General features: G+C 50.3%; 1 protein-coding gene across 5 annotated transcripts in view; it reads left to right on the forward strand.

Moving 5' to 3' along the window:
• The window catches only part of sema5ba (sema domain, seven thrombospondin repeats (type 1 and type 1-like), transmembrane domain (TM) and short cytoplasmic domain, (semaphorin) 5Ba), a 61,518-nt gene that overhangs the window by 445 nt on the left and 46,506 nt on the right, over positions 1-14,567 (forward strand). For 3 of the 5 annotated variants that reach the window (XR_013453058.1, XM_078090985.1, XM_078090986.1), the window contains exon 1: positions 624-1,277. The exons of the other annotated variants lie outside the window; for them this stretch is intronic. Coding sequence is in view for 2 of the 3 variants with exons in the window: in XM_078090985.1 (XP_077947111.1) it covers positions 1,194-1,277 (84 nt within the window). In the remaining variant the exon portion in view is untranslated. Of the gene's footprint in view, positions 1-623; positions 1,278-14,567 lie in introns of those variants that run through there. 5 annotated transcript variants of the gene reach the window in all.

Consider the following 14,567-nt stretch of genomic DNA (forward strand, 5'->3'; position numbering starts at 1 on the left):
ACACTTTGGCCCGCTTTGGCCCACTTTGGCCGCGCGGGGCCGACGCGGGGTTTTTGCGGGTTTTCGCGGGTCTGCTCGCAGCGGTGCGCGGCTCCTTTATGCCCCACAGACGCCTTTACTTTCCGCTCACGTTTGCTCCGAGGATCAGAGGAGCGCTTGTGGGGCTGCAGGAGCCCGTTGCTCCGCACCAGCACTCAAACTTCCTCCATTCCGGGGGGGGGGGACGGGGGGGACGGGGGGACTATGGGGACCAGGACTCCAGGGGTCCGCACTCGGGGAAAGTGCGGAGCGTCTCACTTTGTTTTGCTCGAGTTGTCTATTTCAAAGTGTTGACGGGACGTCGACCACCGTGTCCTTGTCTCAACTTGCGCGTTTGTCCTGCAGCTTGAGACAATGACCTCATCGCGTCTCCGCTTTTACGCACGGGATGCGCGGGGTTATTGCGCAACATTTACACTTGATCTGTTTGTTTTTTTACGCTCTTCTTTGATTGGCTGTGAACACCTTGTATGTTACATGTGTTCACCTCGCACACGTTGAGTCCTTTAAGGCCTGAAGTACAGAGCAGCCGTCTGCTCTCCGCCGCTGTGTCTTTGTATCACAAACTTGTTGGTCGTCGGTAGCGTTTCATTATTCATTGGCGGCCAAACGCAACCCGAGCGTCGCCGCTGTGCCTCGCGGGGAGCGTGTGGATGACACCAGGAGCTTCTCCCCGCTGGTCGGACAATAAGTTCATGTGATGACTTGCTGCTCAGGCTGGAAGCCACAACCGTCCTCTCACGTCACGTCTTTCATGCTCATGGACGCTTTGTGTCCTTTCACATGCAAAACAGGGTTTTCATCTTTTGATGAACTTATGAGGGCCCTTGACAGGTCCTTGTGGGGGAGGGGGGGGGGGGGGGGGGCTTCACCTCCCCGTCCGTGTGCTCCTTGTGTGCTTTCTGCGTGTGAAGGTGTTTTTTGATCAGAGGTCTGTCTGGCGTCCACATGAATGATTCATTTTCATGAACTAACACGTCTTCGCTTTGTTTTAATGATGCATGATCGAGCTGCTGTGGATCATCTCTGCTGAGGACAAACGGACATGCAAGTTTAATGTCCGGAGCCCTCACACAATGTACGGGGAATAAATCTATAACGCTCCACACTCCTCAGGACCTCAGCAGCACCTCGCGCGCTCTTCTTGAGACCTGATGGAGAGCATCTCCACGCTTCAGGAACCAGGGAGGGAGCATCTTCAGACCTCTTTTCTGGAGCAGGATTCACATGGCAATCAGGTCAGGACACGTCGAGGAGAGGACAGAGCTGTCCTCGTGCAGGGGACGCGCTGCCGGGCGGCTTTGGGGGTGCTTTTGGAAGGGTGGTGTTTTTGTGGTTCCTGTGTGTGATTATCTTTAGAGTAGAACACGATGCTGGAGGAGAGCGGCGCTGAGTGTCTTCAGGAGGCAGCGTTGCTGTCTGTAAATACCCCCCCCTCCCCTCCTCACCCCCCCGAACACAGCTCTGCCACCCGATTGTGACAACGGCGTCTCCCATCCTCCCGCTCCGACAGCCTGATTGAGGTCACGTGCCCCCCCACACACCGTGGTACTACAGAGCAGACTGTTTGATCCGCTCCGGTCCTGAATCCGGTCCTGAATCCGGTCTTTGTTTGTCTGGGGACCCCCCCCCCCACAGGGTCTTATTGCTTCTGGATACCTATTGTAGATATATCGATCTATGATGCGATTTAAGGTTCTTAAGTCAATTTTACCGGTTTATCATTTGATGCAACAACGTCAAACCTCTGAAAGTGGAAGATTAGCTCTGTTGTGTCTGATGAGTGAAGGCGAGCGGCGAGTTGATAATGAACAGTAACAGGTTGCAGCCTCCTGTGTGTTGGTGCAAATCCGCACCACTTCTCCTTCGGTGGTCACTTGAAGGACGTTTTCTGAACCAACCAGGCATTCATCCTGAAGAACTGCCCCCCCACACATGCTCAATGCCCCCCCCCCCCCCCCCCGCTCCCGGTCTCAGACGGGGGGGGTGGAAGCATGCGCTCATATGTCCGTGTGCGCATGCGTGCATGTCTGAGCCATCTGATTCCTCTCCTTTGTGTGCGTGCGGAGCGGACGTGGAGGCATGCGCCTTTTCTCTCCGCGCCGAGAATCAAAAAGGGGCGCACAAGGAGGAGTGAGGGCTCCCACAGTTGATTTGGCCATTGTGTATGTGGAGGGGGGGCAGGGGGGGGGGGGCACTATTCCCATTGAGGCTCTGGACGCATGGCTGAGACCCCTAGAAGCTTTAGGCAGGCCGGCTCATTCAGGGCTGCATGTGACCCGGAGGGCCGGGGAGGGACGACGTGCCATTGAGCCCTTTGTGGGGGACGGTGGGAACATTGTCCCCGCTCTGCTGCTTCAACACCACGGTGCCCCCCCCCCCCAACCCCCCCCGACCGCACACCCTCCCGGCTCAGAGAGCTCAAGGTTACAGGTCTCACCCGCTCCTCAGAGACATTCACCACCGAGGGGGTTCTGATTCTGGACTAAATGTCACTGTTAGGTGGAGATGAGGGTTCCTGACCATCATTTATTGTCAGTGTACAACACACATAAGGACCAGGTGCCGTTCTGCTGTAGTCCACCTGCATCCCAACCAAGACCAGACCACTACAGAGAACCGCAAAGGACCCTCCAGGATTCTACCTGTTCAATTAGCATCATAAGAAACCAATTATCTGCTCAGATAACATCAACAAGAGGGAAACCTGAACGGTGAACGAGCCCCAGGCATCCAGAGTCCCCCTCCCTCTGGTCCAACCAGAGTCCCCCTCCCTCTGGTCCAACCAGAGTCCCCCTCCCTCTGGTCCAATCAGAGTCCCCCTCCCTCTGGTCCAATCAGAGTCCCCCTCCCTCTGGTCCAACCAGAGTCCCCCTCCCTCTGGTCCAACCAGAGTCCCCCTCCCTCTGGTCCAACCAGAGTCCCCCTCCCTCTGGTCCAACCAGAGTCCCCCTCCCTCTGGTCCAATCAGAGTCCCCCTCCCTCTGGTCCAATCAGAGTCCCCCTCCCTCTGGTCCAATCAGAGTCCCCCCACCTCTGGTCCAACCAGAGTCCCCCCACCTCTGGTCCAATCAGAGTCCCCCCACCTCTGGTCCAATCAGAGTCCCCACCTCTGGTCCAACCAGAGTCCCCCTCCCTCTGGTCCAATCAGAGTCTCCCCTCCAGCAGCTGGGTTAGCTTAGCCTCCATCTCCCTGGGTCAATTGGGTGGTGTCTGGTCCTGCGGGTGCGGCCGGTTGGCGTGCTCATTGACTCCTCCCCCTGACCCCTTCGTCCGCTCCAGGTCTCAGGTGGTCTACTTTGCCCCATTGAGCAGGAACGAGGCTCATCCCAGACCGTGAGATCTGACCTCCCGCCCCGTGGCCTCCAACATCAGGACACAAGGCTGTTGGCTGTCACGCTCACGGGGGAGATGATCAGGCGCGAGTCCCTGACGCGTTTACCTAAAGCCGCATTAGCATCATTAGCATCATTAGCACTGGTTTGTTTCCAGCATCACGCTGTGATTAAGAGCCTCACATCAGTCGTATAACTGGTTCGTTAGAGCGGCCGGTCAGCTGTGTGTGTGTGTGTGTGTGTGTGTGTGTGTGTGTGTGTGTGTGTGTGTGTGTGTGTGTGTGTGTGTGTGTGTGTGTGTGTGTGTGTGTGTGTGTGTGTGTGTGTGTGTGTGTGTGTGTGTGTGTGTGTGTGTGTGTGTGTGTGTGTGTGTGTGTGTGTGTGTCAGCATTAGCGCCTGCAGGCATCTGCTCATCGCTCTCACTGTTTTTTACCCACAAGCCCCTGTCCCAGCAGGGCGCGTGTAATCGGAGGGCGGAGTCAGGCTCACGATGCTGAGCCCCCGTCCCCTCGTCACATGACGCCCGCTCCTACGCAAAATATAAAATATCACCTCTTGAATCTTTTCTTCCAAATAAGGGATTTGTTTCCTCCCAACCCGCTGACATCACGGTGACAATAAATGTGGCCGTGGCGCTTCCTTCCCGTCCACGAGCGAGCGAACCCCGGCGCCTCCCCAGGAGGAGGAACCTCGGCGGCTGAAACGTTCCACTGATGCAGAGTCAAGGACGCACAAAGTCCTCAACCCCCCAAACCAGTTTCTCTCCTGGACACCACAGCTCAGCGGTGTGCACATCCCAGAGCTCCACAGGGAGTCTTGTTTTAGCCATAGCAGCTAGCATAGCAGCTAGCATAGCAGCTAGCCGCACTCGGGTTCAGCCCGCCAGACGCCTTTCTTTTGGTCTGGCTGTTATATCTGCTGGTCTCCGGCTCAGCGTGTGGCGTTCGATGCTCAGCGAGCGGAGCAGCGGCTTTAACGGAGAGAGCTCATTGGACGACAGAGAAGCTAAGAGGCCACATCTGGAAAGGAGCCTTGAGAATGAAACCTGTGTCCAACAGAAAGGTGCAAGAGACAATAATACATTTTATTTGTAACCCAGTCTTCATCTACAGATCTCAGCGTGTGACAGACGGTAAAACACAGTTAAAATAAAGTAAAACGGAGGGAAAAACCCTTGAGATGTAGTGGAAAACGCCCTCCTGAATAACCCAGTTTAAAGAGTCCGGTTTCCTGCCAGGATGTTGAACCTGCATGAGCTTCTCCTCCTCACGTGGAGCAGCTCGTTGCGCCTCATGATGCCGTTCAGCCGCTTCTGAGCACATGAGACACTTTGGTGCTGCAGGAGGAAGTCTGAGCAGAAAAGAGTCCGTCCACTCTGGATTAAATGCGCTACTTTGTCGCTCGCTTTCCTCACCCGTCTTTCTCTCTTCGTTGCCCCGTTTCTCTTCTTCTCACCGTCTTTTTATCTGTAATTCGCCGCTACGTCTCGTTTGTCTGCAGCACCGAGACGATATCGTCCTGCCTGGAATGCAAGGACTCGATTGGTCGAGTAGTATCACGTGGGACGGTTTAACTCGAATGCTATTGGTCGGTGCTTTAAGTCACTACCGTAAAGACGACCGAAGCTGCACAGTCAAAAAGTGCGCTGCGTTAAAATCACAAGCGTCTTTTAGCTTTCGGTCCATCAGAGTGGATGGATGGATCTGTCCCTTTGTCTCTGTCTCTTTGTCTCTGTCTCTAGACTTTACAGCTGTTGCTGCTCACGAAGAACTATTTGTTTACAATAACAAAGAAATGTTGATGACTTTATTTGTCTGAATCAGTATTCACGAGTACTAGAATCCATACAGTTAGATCGATATTGACCATAAGACGTCTCTCTAAATGAAACCTTTTCCCCCTTGAAGCCAACAAAGTGGAGCTGTGGAGCTTCAGATGCTCCTTTGTGCTCCTCCACCTCCTCAGCTCCGCTGGGCCGGGTTACTATGGCGATGGAAGTGGCTCTCGCCGGGGGGGCAGCCGGGTCTGCTTCAGACGGACGGAGACAGAGGAGTGTGTGACAGTGATTAATGTCCTGGTAGAAACGGAGACCACGGACCCCCCCCCCCCCCCCTCTGAACACCAACACAACGAGGCAAAGTTTAATCACAACCCTGTGGATTATTATTCCACACAAATCTATTACTTCTGTGCCTGGACTTGGACGGATGGAAGCCAGAGGAAATTGGTCCTCTTGTTATCGTCACCTGGCCCTCGGGTCACTGTCACCTGGTCCTCTAATGAGCTGGTCCGCTAACGAGGAAGGAAAGGATGATGGGAGGCTGGAGGACAGCGTCTGCGTGATGGAGATAAGCAGCCAAGCGTGCAAACACAGCGTCTGGGTGGTGATGGAAAGCCTCCGGTATGTTCCTTCATAAGAAACACCTATTGCTGTGGATGGGTATTCTGAGACACACACACACACACACACACACACACACCTTGTTCTCCCTTGATATTGGACACAGAAAGAAACCGTCTCAAAGCTTCGCCACGGTACCTGGTCCTCTTTCATGTCCCTCCCCCCCCTAGTGTGGAGGCCTTTTGAGGATGCAGCTTTTTCGCACTCCAGCGCTCCTTTCCCTCCCTTTACTCGGCTACTCCCCCATAACACTGCACCTGAAAGGTGTGTGTGTGTGTGTGTGTGTGTGCGTGTGTGTGTGTGTGTGGCTTGCCATAGAAGTGGAACACACATTTTGTACCTTTTGTAACTTTAATATAAACCGAGTCACAGAGGAGAAGTTCGCCGTGACGACGTCAATCACAAAGTCACCAGGAGACCAACTCGTTCTTTTCAAAGTGACGTTAGAGCTGCTTTAGAGGTGGTTGTGTTGTATCCAGGTCACCACGGTTACCATGGTGACTACGCCACGGTTACCACACCTGTTATTACACCACGTTTATTGCACCATGGTTTATACGCCAGGTTTATTACCCCTGCTGTTACACACTGGGTATTACGCCACGGTTATAAAGCCTGTTATTACTCTATGGTTCTTGACCTGTGTCGTTATGCCACGGTTATAACATGATGGTTATTACCTGATGGTTATTACCTGATGGTTATTACCTGATGGTTATTACATGATGGTTATTACATGATGGTTATTACATGATGGTTATTACATGATGGTTATTACCTGATGGTTATTACCTGATGGTTATTGCATGATGGTTATTGCATGGTGGTTATTGCATGGTGGTTATTACATGGTGGTTATTGCATCATGGTTATTGCATCATGGTTATTGCATCATGGTTATTACCTGATGGTTATTACATGATGGTTATTACATGATGGTTATTGCATGATGGTTATTGCATGATGGTTATTGCATGATGTTTATTACATGATGGTTATTACATTACATTACATTACATGTCATTTAGCTGACGCTTTTATCCAAAGCGACGTACAATAAGTGCATTCAACCATAGGGTACAAACTCAGGAGAACAAGAAACAAGAAAGTGCAATTTCCTCAAATAAGCCAATTTACAATTTGCTATAGATGAGTGACGTTACAAGTACAATTTAAGTGCTGCAATTTGTTAGTCTTTAGTCGAGGTAGAGTCTGAAGAGGTGTGTCTTTAGTTTGCTGGTTATTGCATGATGGTTATTACATGATGGTTATTACATGGTGGTTATTGCATGATGGTTATTACATGATGGTTATTACATGATGGTTATTACCTGATGGTTATTGCCTGATGGTTATTACATGATGGTTATTGCATGGTGGTTATTACATAGTGGTTATTGCGTGATGGTTATTGCATGATGGTTATTGCGTGATGGTTATTACATGGTGGTTATTACCTGATGGTTATTGCCTGATGGTTATTGCATGGTGGTTATTACATGGTGGTTATTACCTGATGGTTATTGCCTGATGGTTATTGCATGGTGGTTATTGCATGGTGGTTATTACATAGTGGTTATTGCATCATGGTTATTACATGATGGTTATTACATGGTGGTTATTACATGGTGGTTATTGCGTGATGGTTATTGCGTGATGGTTATTGCGTGATGGTTATTACATGGTGGTTATTGCGTGATGGTTATTGCGTGATGGTTATTGCGTGATGGTTATTGCGTGATGGTTATTACATGGTGGTTATTGCGTGATGGTTATTGCGTGATGGTTATTGCGTGATGGTTATTACATGGTGGTTATTGCGTGATGGTTATTGCGTGATGGTTATTACATGATGGTTATTACCTGATGGTTATTGCCTGATGGTTATTGCATGGTGGTTATTGCATGGTGGTTATTACATAGTGGTTATTGCATCATGGTTATTGCATCATGGTTATTACATGGTGGTTATTACATGGTGGTTATTGCGTGATGGTTATTGCGTGATGGTTATTGCGTGATGGTTATTGCGTGATGGTTATTACATGGTGGTTATTGCGTGATGGTTATTGCGTGATGGTTATTGCGTGATGGTTATTGCGTGATGGTTATTACATGGTGGTTATTGCGTGATGGTTATTACATGGTGGTTATTGCGTGATGGTTATTACATGATGGTTATTACCTGATGGTTATTGCCTGATGGTTATTGCATGGTGGTTATTGCATGGTGGTTATTACATAGTGGTTATTGCATCATGGTTATTGCATCATGGTTATTACATGGTGGTTATTACATGGTGGTTATTGCGTGATGGTTATTGCGTGATGGTTATTGCGTGATGGTTATTGCGTGATGGTTATTACATGGTGGTTATTGCGTGATGGTTATTGCGTGATGGTTATTGCGTGATGGTTATTGCGTGATGGTTATTACATGGTGGTTATTGCGTGATGGTTATTGCGTGATGGTTATTGCGTGATGGTTATTGCGTGATGGTTATTGCGTGATGGTTATTGCGTGATGGTTATTGCGTGATGGTTATTGCATGATGGTTATTGCATGATGGTTATTACATGGTGCTTTGGACTTTGACACAACAAGTGGACTTGTTGTTGTTGCTTGTCTCTCTCCATCTGTCGGTCTTTACTCGGTATCTTCATTTTCTTGTGTTTTTTAACAAAGGTGACCTGCAGGTGACGAGTGTTCTGAGGATTTCTTTCCGGGGGGGTTCTTTGTTCATTTCCATCAAACACCGCAAATGATTTTCATAATCTTTGTCTGGAAAGCGAATGAAGTTTTGATTTTTTTCTTTTGTCCCATAATTTCAATAAGGTGTTGGCAACACAATATAAGTATTATATTAAGTATTTTATCTGCACATAAACGTTCGTTCTCAGAGCAAGACGTAGTTTAATGTTCTGTTGTGTGTATTTTATATCAAACTGTTTTTGGAATCCAACCATAACGTCCCCATGGACGAGGTCATGACCCCACTTTGAACTGGTCCTGAATCGGTCCCTTGCAGCTGGTGCTCTGCTCCAGAGGGAGCTGAAGACCTCCGGTCCTGGGAGACGTCCCCTCCAACCCAGAGACCCAGGACATCCTGCTGGACGTCCTGGACGGGAGGCAGGCCTGGGAGAACCAGAGACCGGACACAGAGGGTCAGATGAGACGGGGCGCTGGTGGTAGGAGACACTACCACCTCAGACCACAGGGGGCGACACAAACGCTTCAGTAGCCTGGATCCATTACTGCAGAGCATCGGCTTCATGAGAGCTGCTAGAAACCAAGCAGCAGTGACTTTGACGAGTGCCCCCCCCCCCCTCTGCCCCCCCCCCCCCCGCCTGCCGCACATGAGATTGTCTGAAATGAGATGACCTGGCGCCGGTCCAGCCCAGTGCCCCCCCGCTCTGCTGACGGCAGCCATTTGGTACGGAGGACAACGGCAAGTCCTCTGCGCCACTGTACCGTGGTGTAGTGGTGGGGGGGGCACCAGGGACCCCTGCTGGTGGCCCAGCGGGCCTGAGGGACCCCAGCCGCCCTCCCCTCCCTCTCTTTGGAATAGTTGTGGATGTGCTGCCGCTGGTTTAGTGACCTTGTTCCGTTCTGCTCCATCGCCGCTCTGCTGCCGAGTCAAACGCCGTTTCCCATCAACGATTCTCAGCGGCGCTGCAGCCAGATCACGAGCCCCTCGTTCCACTGGTCTGTGGCTCGGTTACTTCCTGGAGTGACTCTCGAGTGGACGTCTCCATTTGAAGTGTTTTTTTACATTTATAGATCTGTTGATTAAACGGGCAACGTGCACAAATTGACTGTAGGTTCTTACCTGCATTTATTATGCGATTAAACTGAGTTCACATCAGCGGCAAACAATCCAGCTGTGATTAAAACCAAATGAATGTGAATCCAAACCGTCACCAACACTTTTCAGACTAACTCAATCAAATGGATTAAGGATTGATGAGTGATCAGAGGGGACCTCCGCTTGCTTCATGGAGCTGCTGTCTGCAGCCGGCCGGCCTCCACCCGCGTCCTCGCACTGCGTCACGTTCTGCGACTCTTCCCTCCATCATCCTCCACCTGTCACAGAGGCAGGGGGCCGCCGCCGCCGCCTTGTGTCCGGCCGTGATGGACGAGGGTTTCCTCCCCGCACGTCAGGGGATGGACGGAGCAGCTGGCTTGGTGCTGAAGGCTCTCCTGCTCCTCGGCCTCTGCGTTCATCCCGCCTGGTATCTGCTGGTTTGGCAGCTCGGCGTCTCTGCTGCTTCGCCTCGGAGAGCTCCCTCCTGTGTCCACCTCGCCAAGCTCGCATCCGCCCTTCACCCTCCCGCCTGTCGACCCGCTGATTGTGTGGAGCGCTTCCGTCATTTCTTCCTTTTGTAGGTGCACAGCTTGTGTTGGAGCTGAAGCAGAGGTGAGGTGACGTCATACTCTGACGGGACCCGTCATCCTGCCGCTGAGGTCTTCAGGCCTTTCCGGGATCGAGCCGTTTCTTTCTTTTGTGAATCCAGAGATTTCTGCCTCCTCATTCGATAAAGGATCCGAGCGTTTGATGCTCAACAGGTAACGAAAAGACTCGAGCACTTTTGACCCTTATTTGCAACAACTGTGTTGCTAACGTATAATGTGAGGTAGGAGCGCGTCTGTCTCTCGTCCTTGGACTAAAGCACACAGTGCATTAGGCTGATTTCCTGCTTGTAATCTACACAGTGGAGGGTGTAGACCCCCCCCCCCCCCCCTCAGAGGGGCCCTCGCTCTGTGGGTTTGCGTGGTGCTGCAATGCGCTCTTCCTCCTCCTCGTCGCCCACTCTCTCCCTCGGTTACTGCTGCTCGGCCTCGGCCAGCAGGGAGGAGACGGCGAGCGCTCGCTCTCTCCGCGGACGCCGGTGTCCTCTTGACGCTTAGGCTCCGCCTCCTCGGGGCCCAGAGCCTCTCCGTCTCCTCTCAGGAGAGCTCAGCACTTCAAGAAGAAACAACTTTGCTCTTTCTTCTGCGAGTGCAGCTGCTCCCCACCCACAGAGTCGGGGGGGCGCTTGTTTTAATGATGCAGCTCCCGTCAGGAGCTTCTCCTCTGAGATGTGCAGCAGAAGGAAAGTGAGCGGGAACCAGGTGTTTGTGGTAATGAGGGAAGGGGATGTTCTCGCGTGGTGAGCACTTTGAGAACAACGCTACCAGGACGGATGTGAAGAATAACGATTCCCACACAAGTACATGCAAAGATTCCTCTGACCTTTCACCTCTCGTTGGACAACGTTCACACAGCCGAGGCCGAGATCAGACACGAGGATGAATCCACAGGTGACCTTGCTGCTCATGAAGCGGATATCTAGTCTATCTATGCGTAGATGTCTATAGATATACGACATACAGTGTTCGCCCCCCTGATTTCTTATTTTTTTGCATGTTTCATGTTTAGTAAACGCAAAGTGCAGTTTTTAAAGTGAGGTTTTTATTATTAGGGCGGAACCTACATGTCAGACCATCACACCACCACCACCTCTCCCCGTTGGTGAGATGTTCCTCTTCTGGAGGGTTACTTCATGTAGTGGGACGTACAAACTGTTTGTGCTTCGCTGGAGTCCCAAAGCTTCAGAAGTGCCTTTGTAACCTTTCCCACACTGATGAATCTTCTTGACTTTGTTTCTCGTTTGTTCCTGAATCTCTTTGGATCGCAGCACGACGTCGAGGATCTACTTTGTCAGGCAGCTCCTATTTCACTGATGTCTTGATTGAGGCCTGTGAGTTGCTGGAGAAATTGAACTCAGCTTTCCAAAGATGTGATAAACTACAGTTAATTTATGTTTTAACGGGGGACGGGGAGGGGGGGGTCACTTTTTCACACAGCTGTATCTACATCACATCACATCACATCACGTCACATGTCATTTATCTGATGCTTTTATCCAAAGATCCAATAAGAACATTTCAACCATAAGGACACAAACTCAGAAGAACAAGAAACAAATGAGCCAGTTTACAACTTGCTGTAGATAAGAACCATTATAAGTCCAATGTAAGTGCTGCAGGTAGTTAGTGTGTTAGGGGAGGTAGAGTCTGAAGAGGTGTGTCTTTAGTCTGAAGATGTGAAGGCTCTCTGTGGTCCTGATGTCTTCAGAGACCTCCTTCCACCATTTAGGAGCAGGACAGCAAAGAGTGGAGATCTAGTGGAGTGTTTTGCTCTCAGTGAGGAGGAACAAGCAGTTTATCACATGCAGAGCGGAGAGGTCAGAGGTCGGGGTGTCGGGTTGGACCAGGTCCTGGATGTAAGCTGGACCCCATCCATTCACAGCCTGGTACCTGAGCACCATGTTTAGAACTGGATGAGCCACCGGCAGGCACCGGTGGCCATCTACACATATCTATATATATATATATATATCGCCCGGTGTTGGCTGGGATGGACTCCAGCCCCCCCGCGACCCTGTGTGCAGGATAAGCGGTTTGACAATGGATGGATGGATGGATGGATATATATATATATATATATATGTATATATATATATATGTATATATATGTATATATATATATATATATATATAGATATGTATATATATATATATGTATATATAGATATGTATATATATATATATATGTATATATATATATATATATATATATATAGATATGTATATATATATATATATATATATATATAGATATAGTTGCTTGGGCGACATTTGGAAATGTTTGTTTGTTGACCCGTGATGTCCTCGAGTGCTGAATTCAACGTTTAACTATGAAACAAGAGATTTTACTGAAGCAAAACCTCCCGTGTTAAACTTAAACCTGGTCTCTGTTTGGAAGAACTGGTTCATTCTGACGTAAACTGCAAAGCTGCAACTGAATGAGACTTATTTCCTTTACTGCCTGAAGGAGGGACTTTAAACCCTGTGTGTGTGTGTGTGTGTGTGTGTGTGTGTGTGTGTGTGTGTGTGTGTGTGTGTGTGTGTGTGTGTGTGTGTGTGTGTGTGTGTGTGTGTGTGTGTGTGTGTGTGTGTGTGTGTGTGTGTGTGTGTGTGTGTGTCGGACTCAGTTCTCTAACCGGGGATTAATTAGCAGAATTCAATTAGCCGCCACCGGATCCGATGGCGTCCGCTGATAAACAGGACGAGGAAGTTTTAACACAGGAAATAGTTCCAGATGGGAGAGGGATCGAAGCCCCGCGTTGGACCGGTGGCTGAAGAGACCTCCGGTCCAAGGCAGCGGGACCCGGGGGGCAGGTCTGGACCGGTGGGGCATCAAAAGGAACCTGTGAGACGCTGAAAGGCGTCTGAGTCACGTCGTGAGATTCAGGACATCAGTCTGAGATGGAGATGAACTGTGGAGCAGACCTCCACCTTCTCTACGTCCAATATCACAATGTATCTGCACCGCCAACTAATGAGACACACACACACACACACACACACCATAGAAGCTTCACTCTCATTGGACGGGGGTTTGAATTCATGTTCTCCACAAATTTGTAGATTCAAGAAAACTTTTGAAAATATATTGTTGACCAGTTGGAAAAAGTTCTATTAAACTGTTTGATTCGCTGGGGACGAGGTGCCGTCCCAATAAAGTTCATTTGGGGCTTTTATCGATTCAAAACATGAACATAGAGTCAAAATGTGTGTTTGTGTCTTTCTACGGGTCTTTTGTCCTTTTCCTGTTTCCTGAGGACGTACCGAACGTCACATCTCACGTTTCGTTTTCTCTCTGGTTGCCGTAGAAACCAGCCGGAGGAGTTTGTCCCACGTTTGCTCCGTGTGTCCCCGTGTCTGGTTCCCTGCCTGATGTGGTCTCGCTGGTTCTGGGGCGCGTGGAGTAGAGAGGGTCCACTGGGAACCGCAAGGCTGGCGGTTTGAACCGCCATGGTTCCCATGTCCCATGTCCCATGTCCCATGTCCCATGTCCCATGTCCCATGTCCCATGTCCTATGTCCCTGAGCAGGACACCTGACCCCTACGATGTAAATGTAACCACGGGTTTGGATAAAAGCTAAATGACCTGTAATGGTTCCTGGTCTCTGGTTCCTGGTCTCTGGTCTCTTCTACGCCTCCCGATCTAGTGAAAGACCCCCGGCCCCCCGGCCCCCCGTGGTCCATGAACTGATGGTATTTTAAGGGTGAAAAGCTCTTTTCTGAGTGAGTGTAAAGGAGGCTCACTGGTTCCCAGTTATGAGGAGACAGGAATCTCATTCAGGCAGGGTGGCCTCCTCCAGCTGCTGCTCCCCCCCCCCCCCCTCCGGAGGAGGAGGAGGAGACCTGGTCTCTGTTGGCATGTTGTCTTGGTTGTTGTTGTTTACTGATGTTTAGTTTATAGACGACAAACTGCTGGAAGAAAACAAGCTCCTTTCAGATCAATAAGGGAGAGAAGAGGGAGACCTAGAGGGGGGGGGACTCCTCCCTGGGGGAGGGTTGTCCTCTAAAGCCAATTTAAGGGAGTGTCGTTATTCTTGGCAAATCACCACGCCGCCTTTTGTGGTGGCAGCGCGGTGTGTTAGGGCATAAAGGGGGGCGCCTTGGCCCCCTAACAGAGGAGGCATTCACACCCCCATGGGGGGGGAGAGGGGGGGGGGTCCTTAGATGAGCTAAAGTCCTGCAGGATGATGTCATACATCATTGGCAGCTTGTGGTGTCAGCAGGTGGAGACAATCGTGCGTCCTGTTGGACCTGCGTATGTTTCATCCACTAGCGGTAGCAGGACGGGGGGGGGGGGGGGCTCTATTCAGGGGACTAATTACTAATTAGCTGCTCAGCAATTAATCACCAGCTTGCTACAAATTGGCAAATAATACTTCA

This window comes from Gasterosteus aculeatus, chromosome 16 (assembly GCF_964276395.1).
Source record: "Gasterosteus aculeatus chromosome 16, fGasAcu3.hap1.1, whole genome shotgun sequence".
In the NCBI taxonomy this organism is placed as follows: Eukaryota; Metazoa; Chordata; class Actinopteri; order Perciformes; family Gasterosteidae; genus Gasterosteus; species Gasterosteus aculeatus.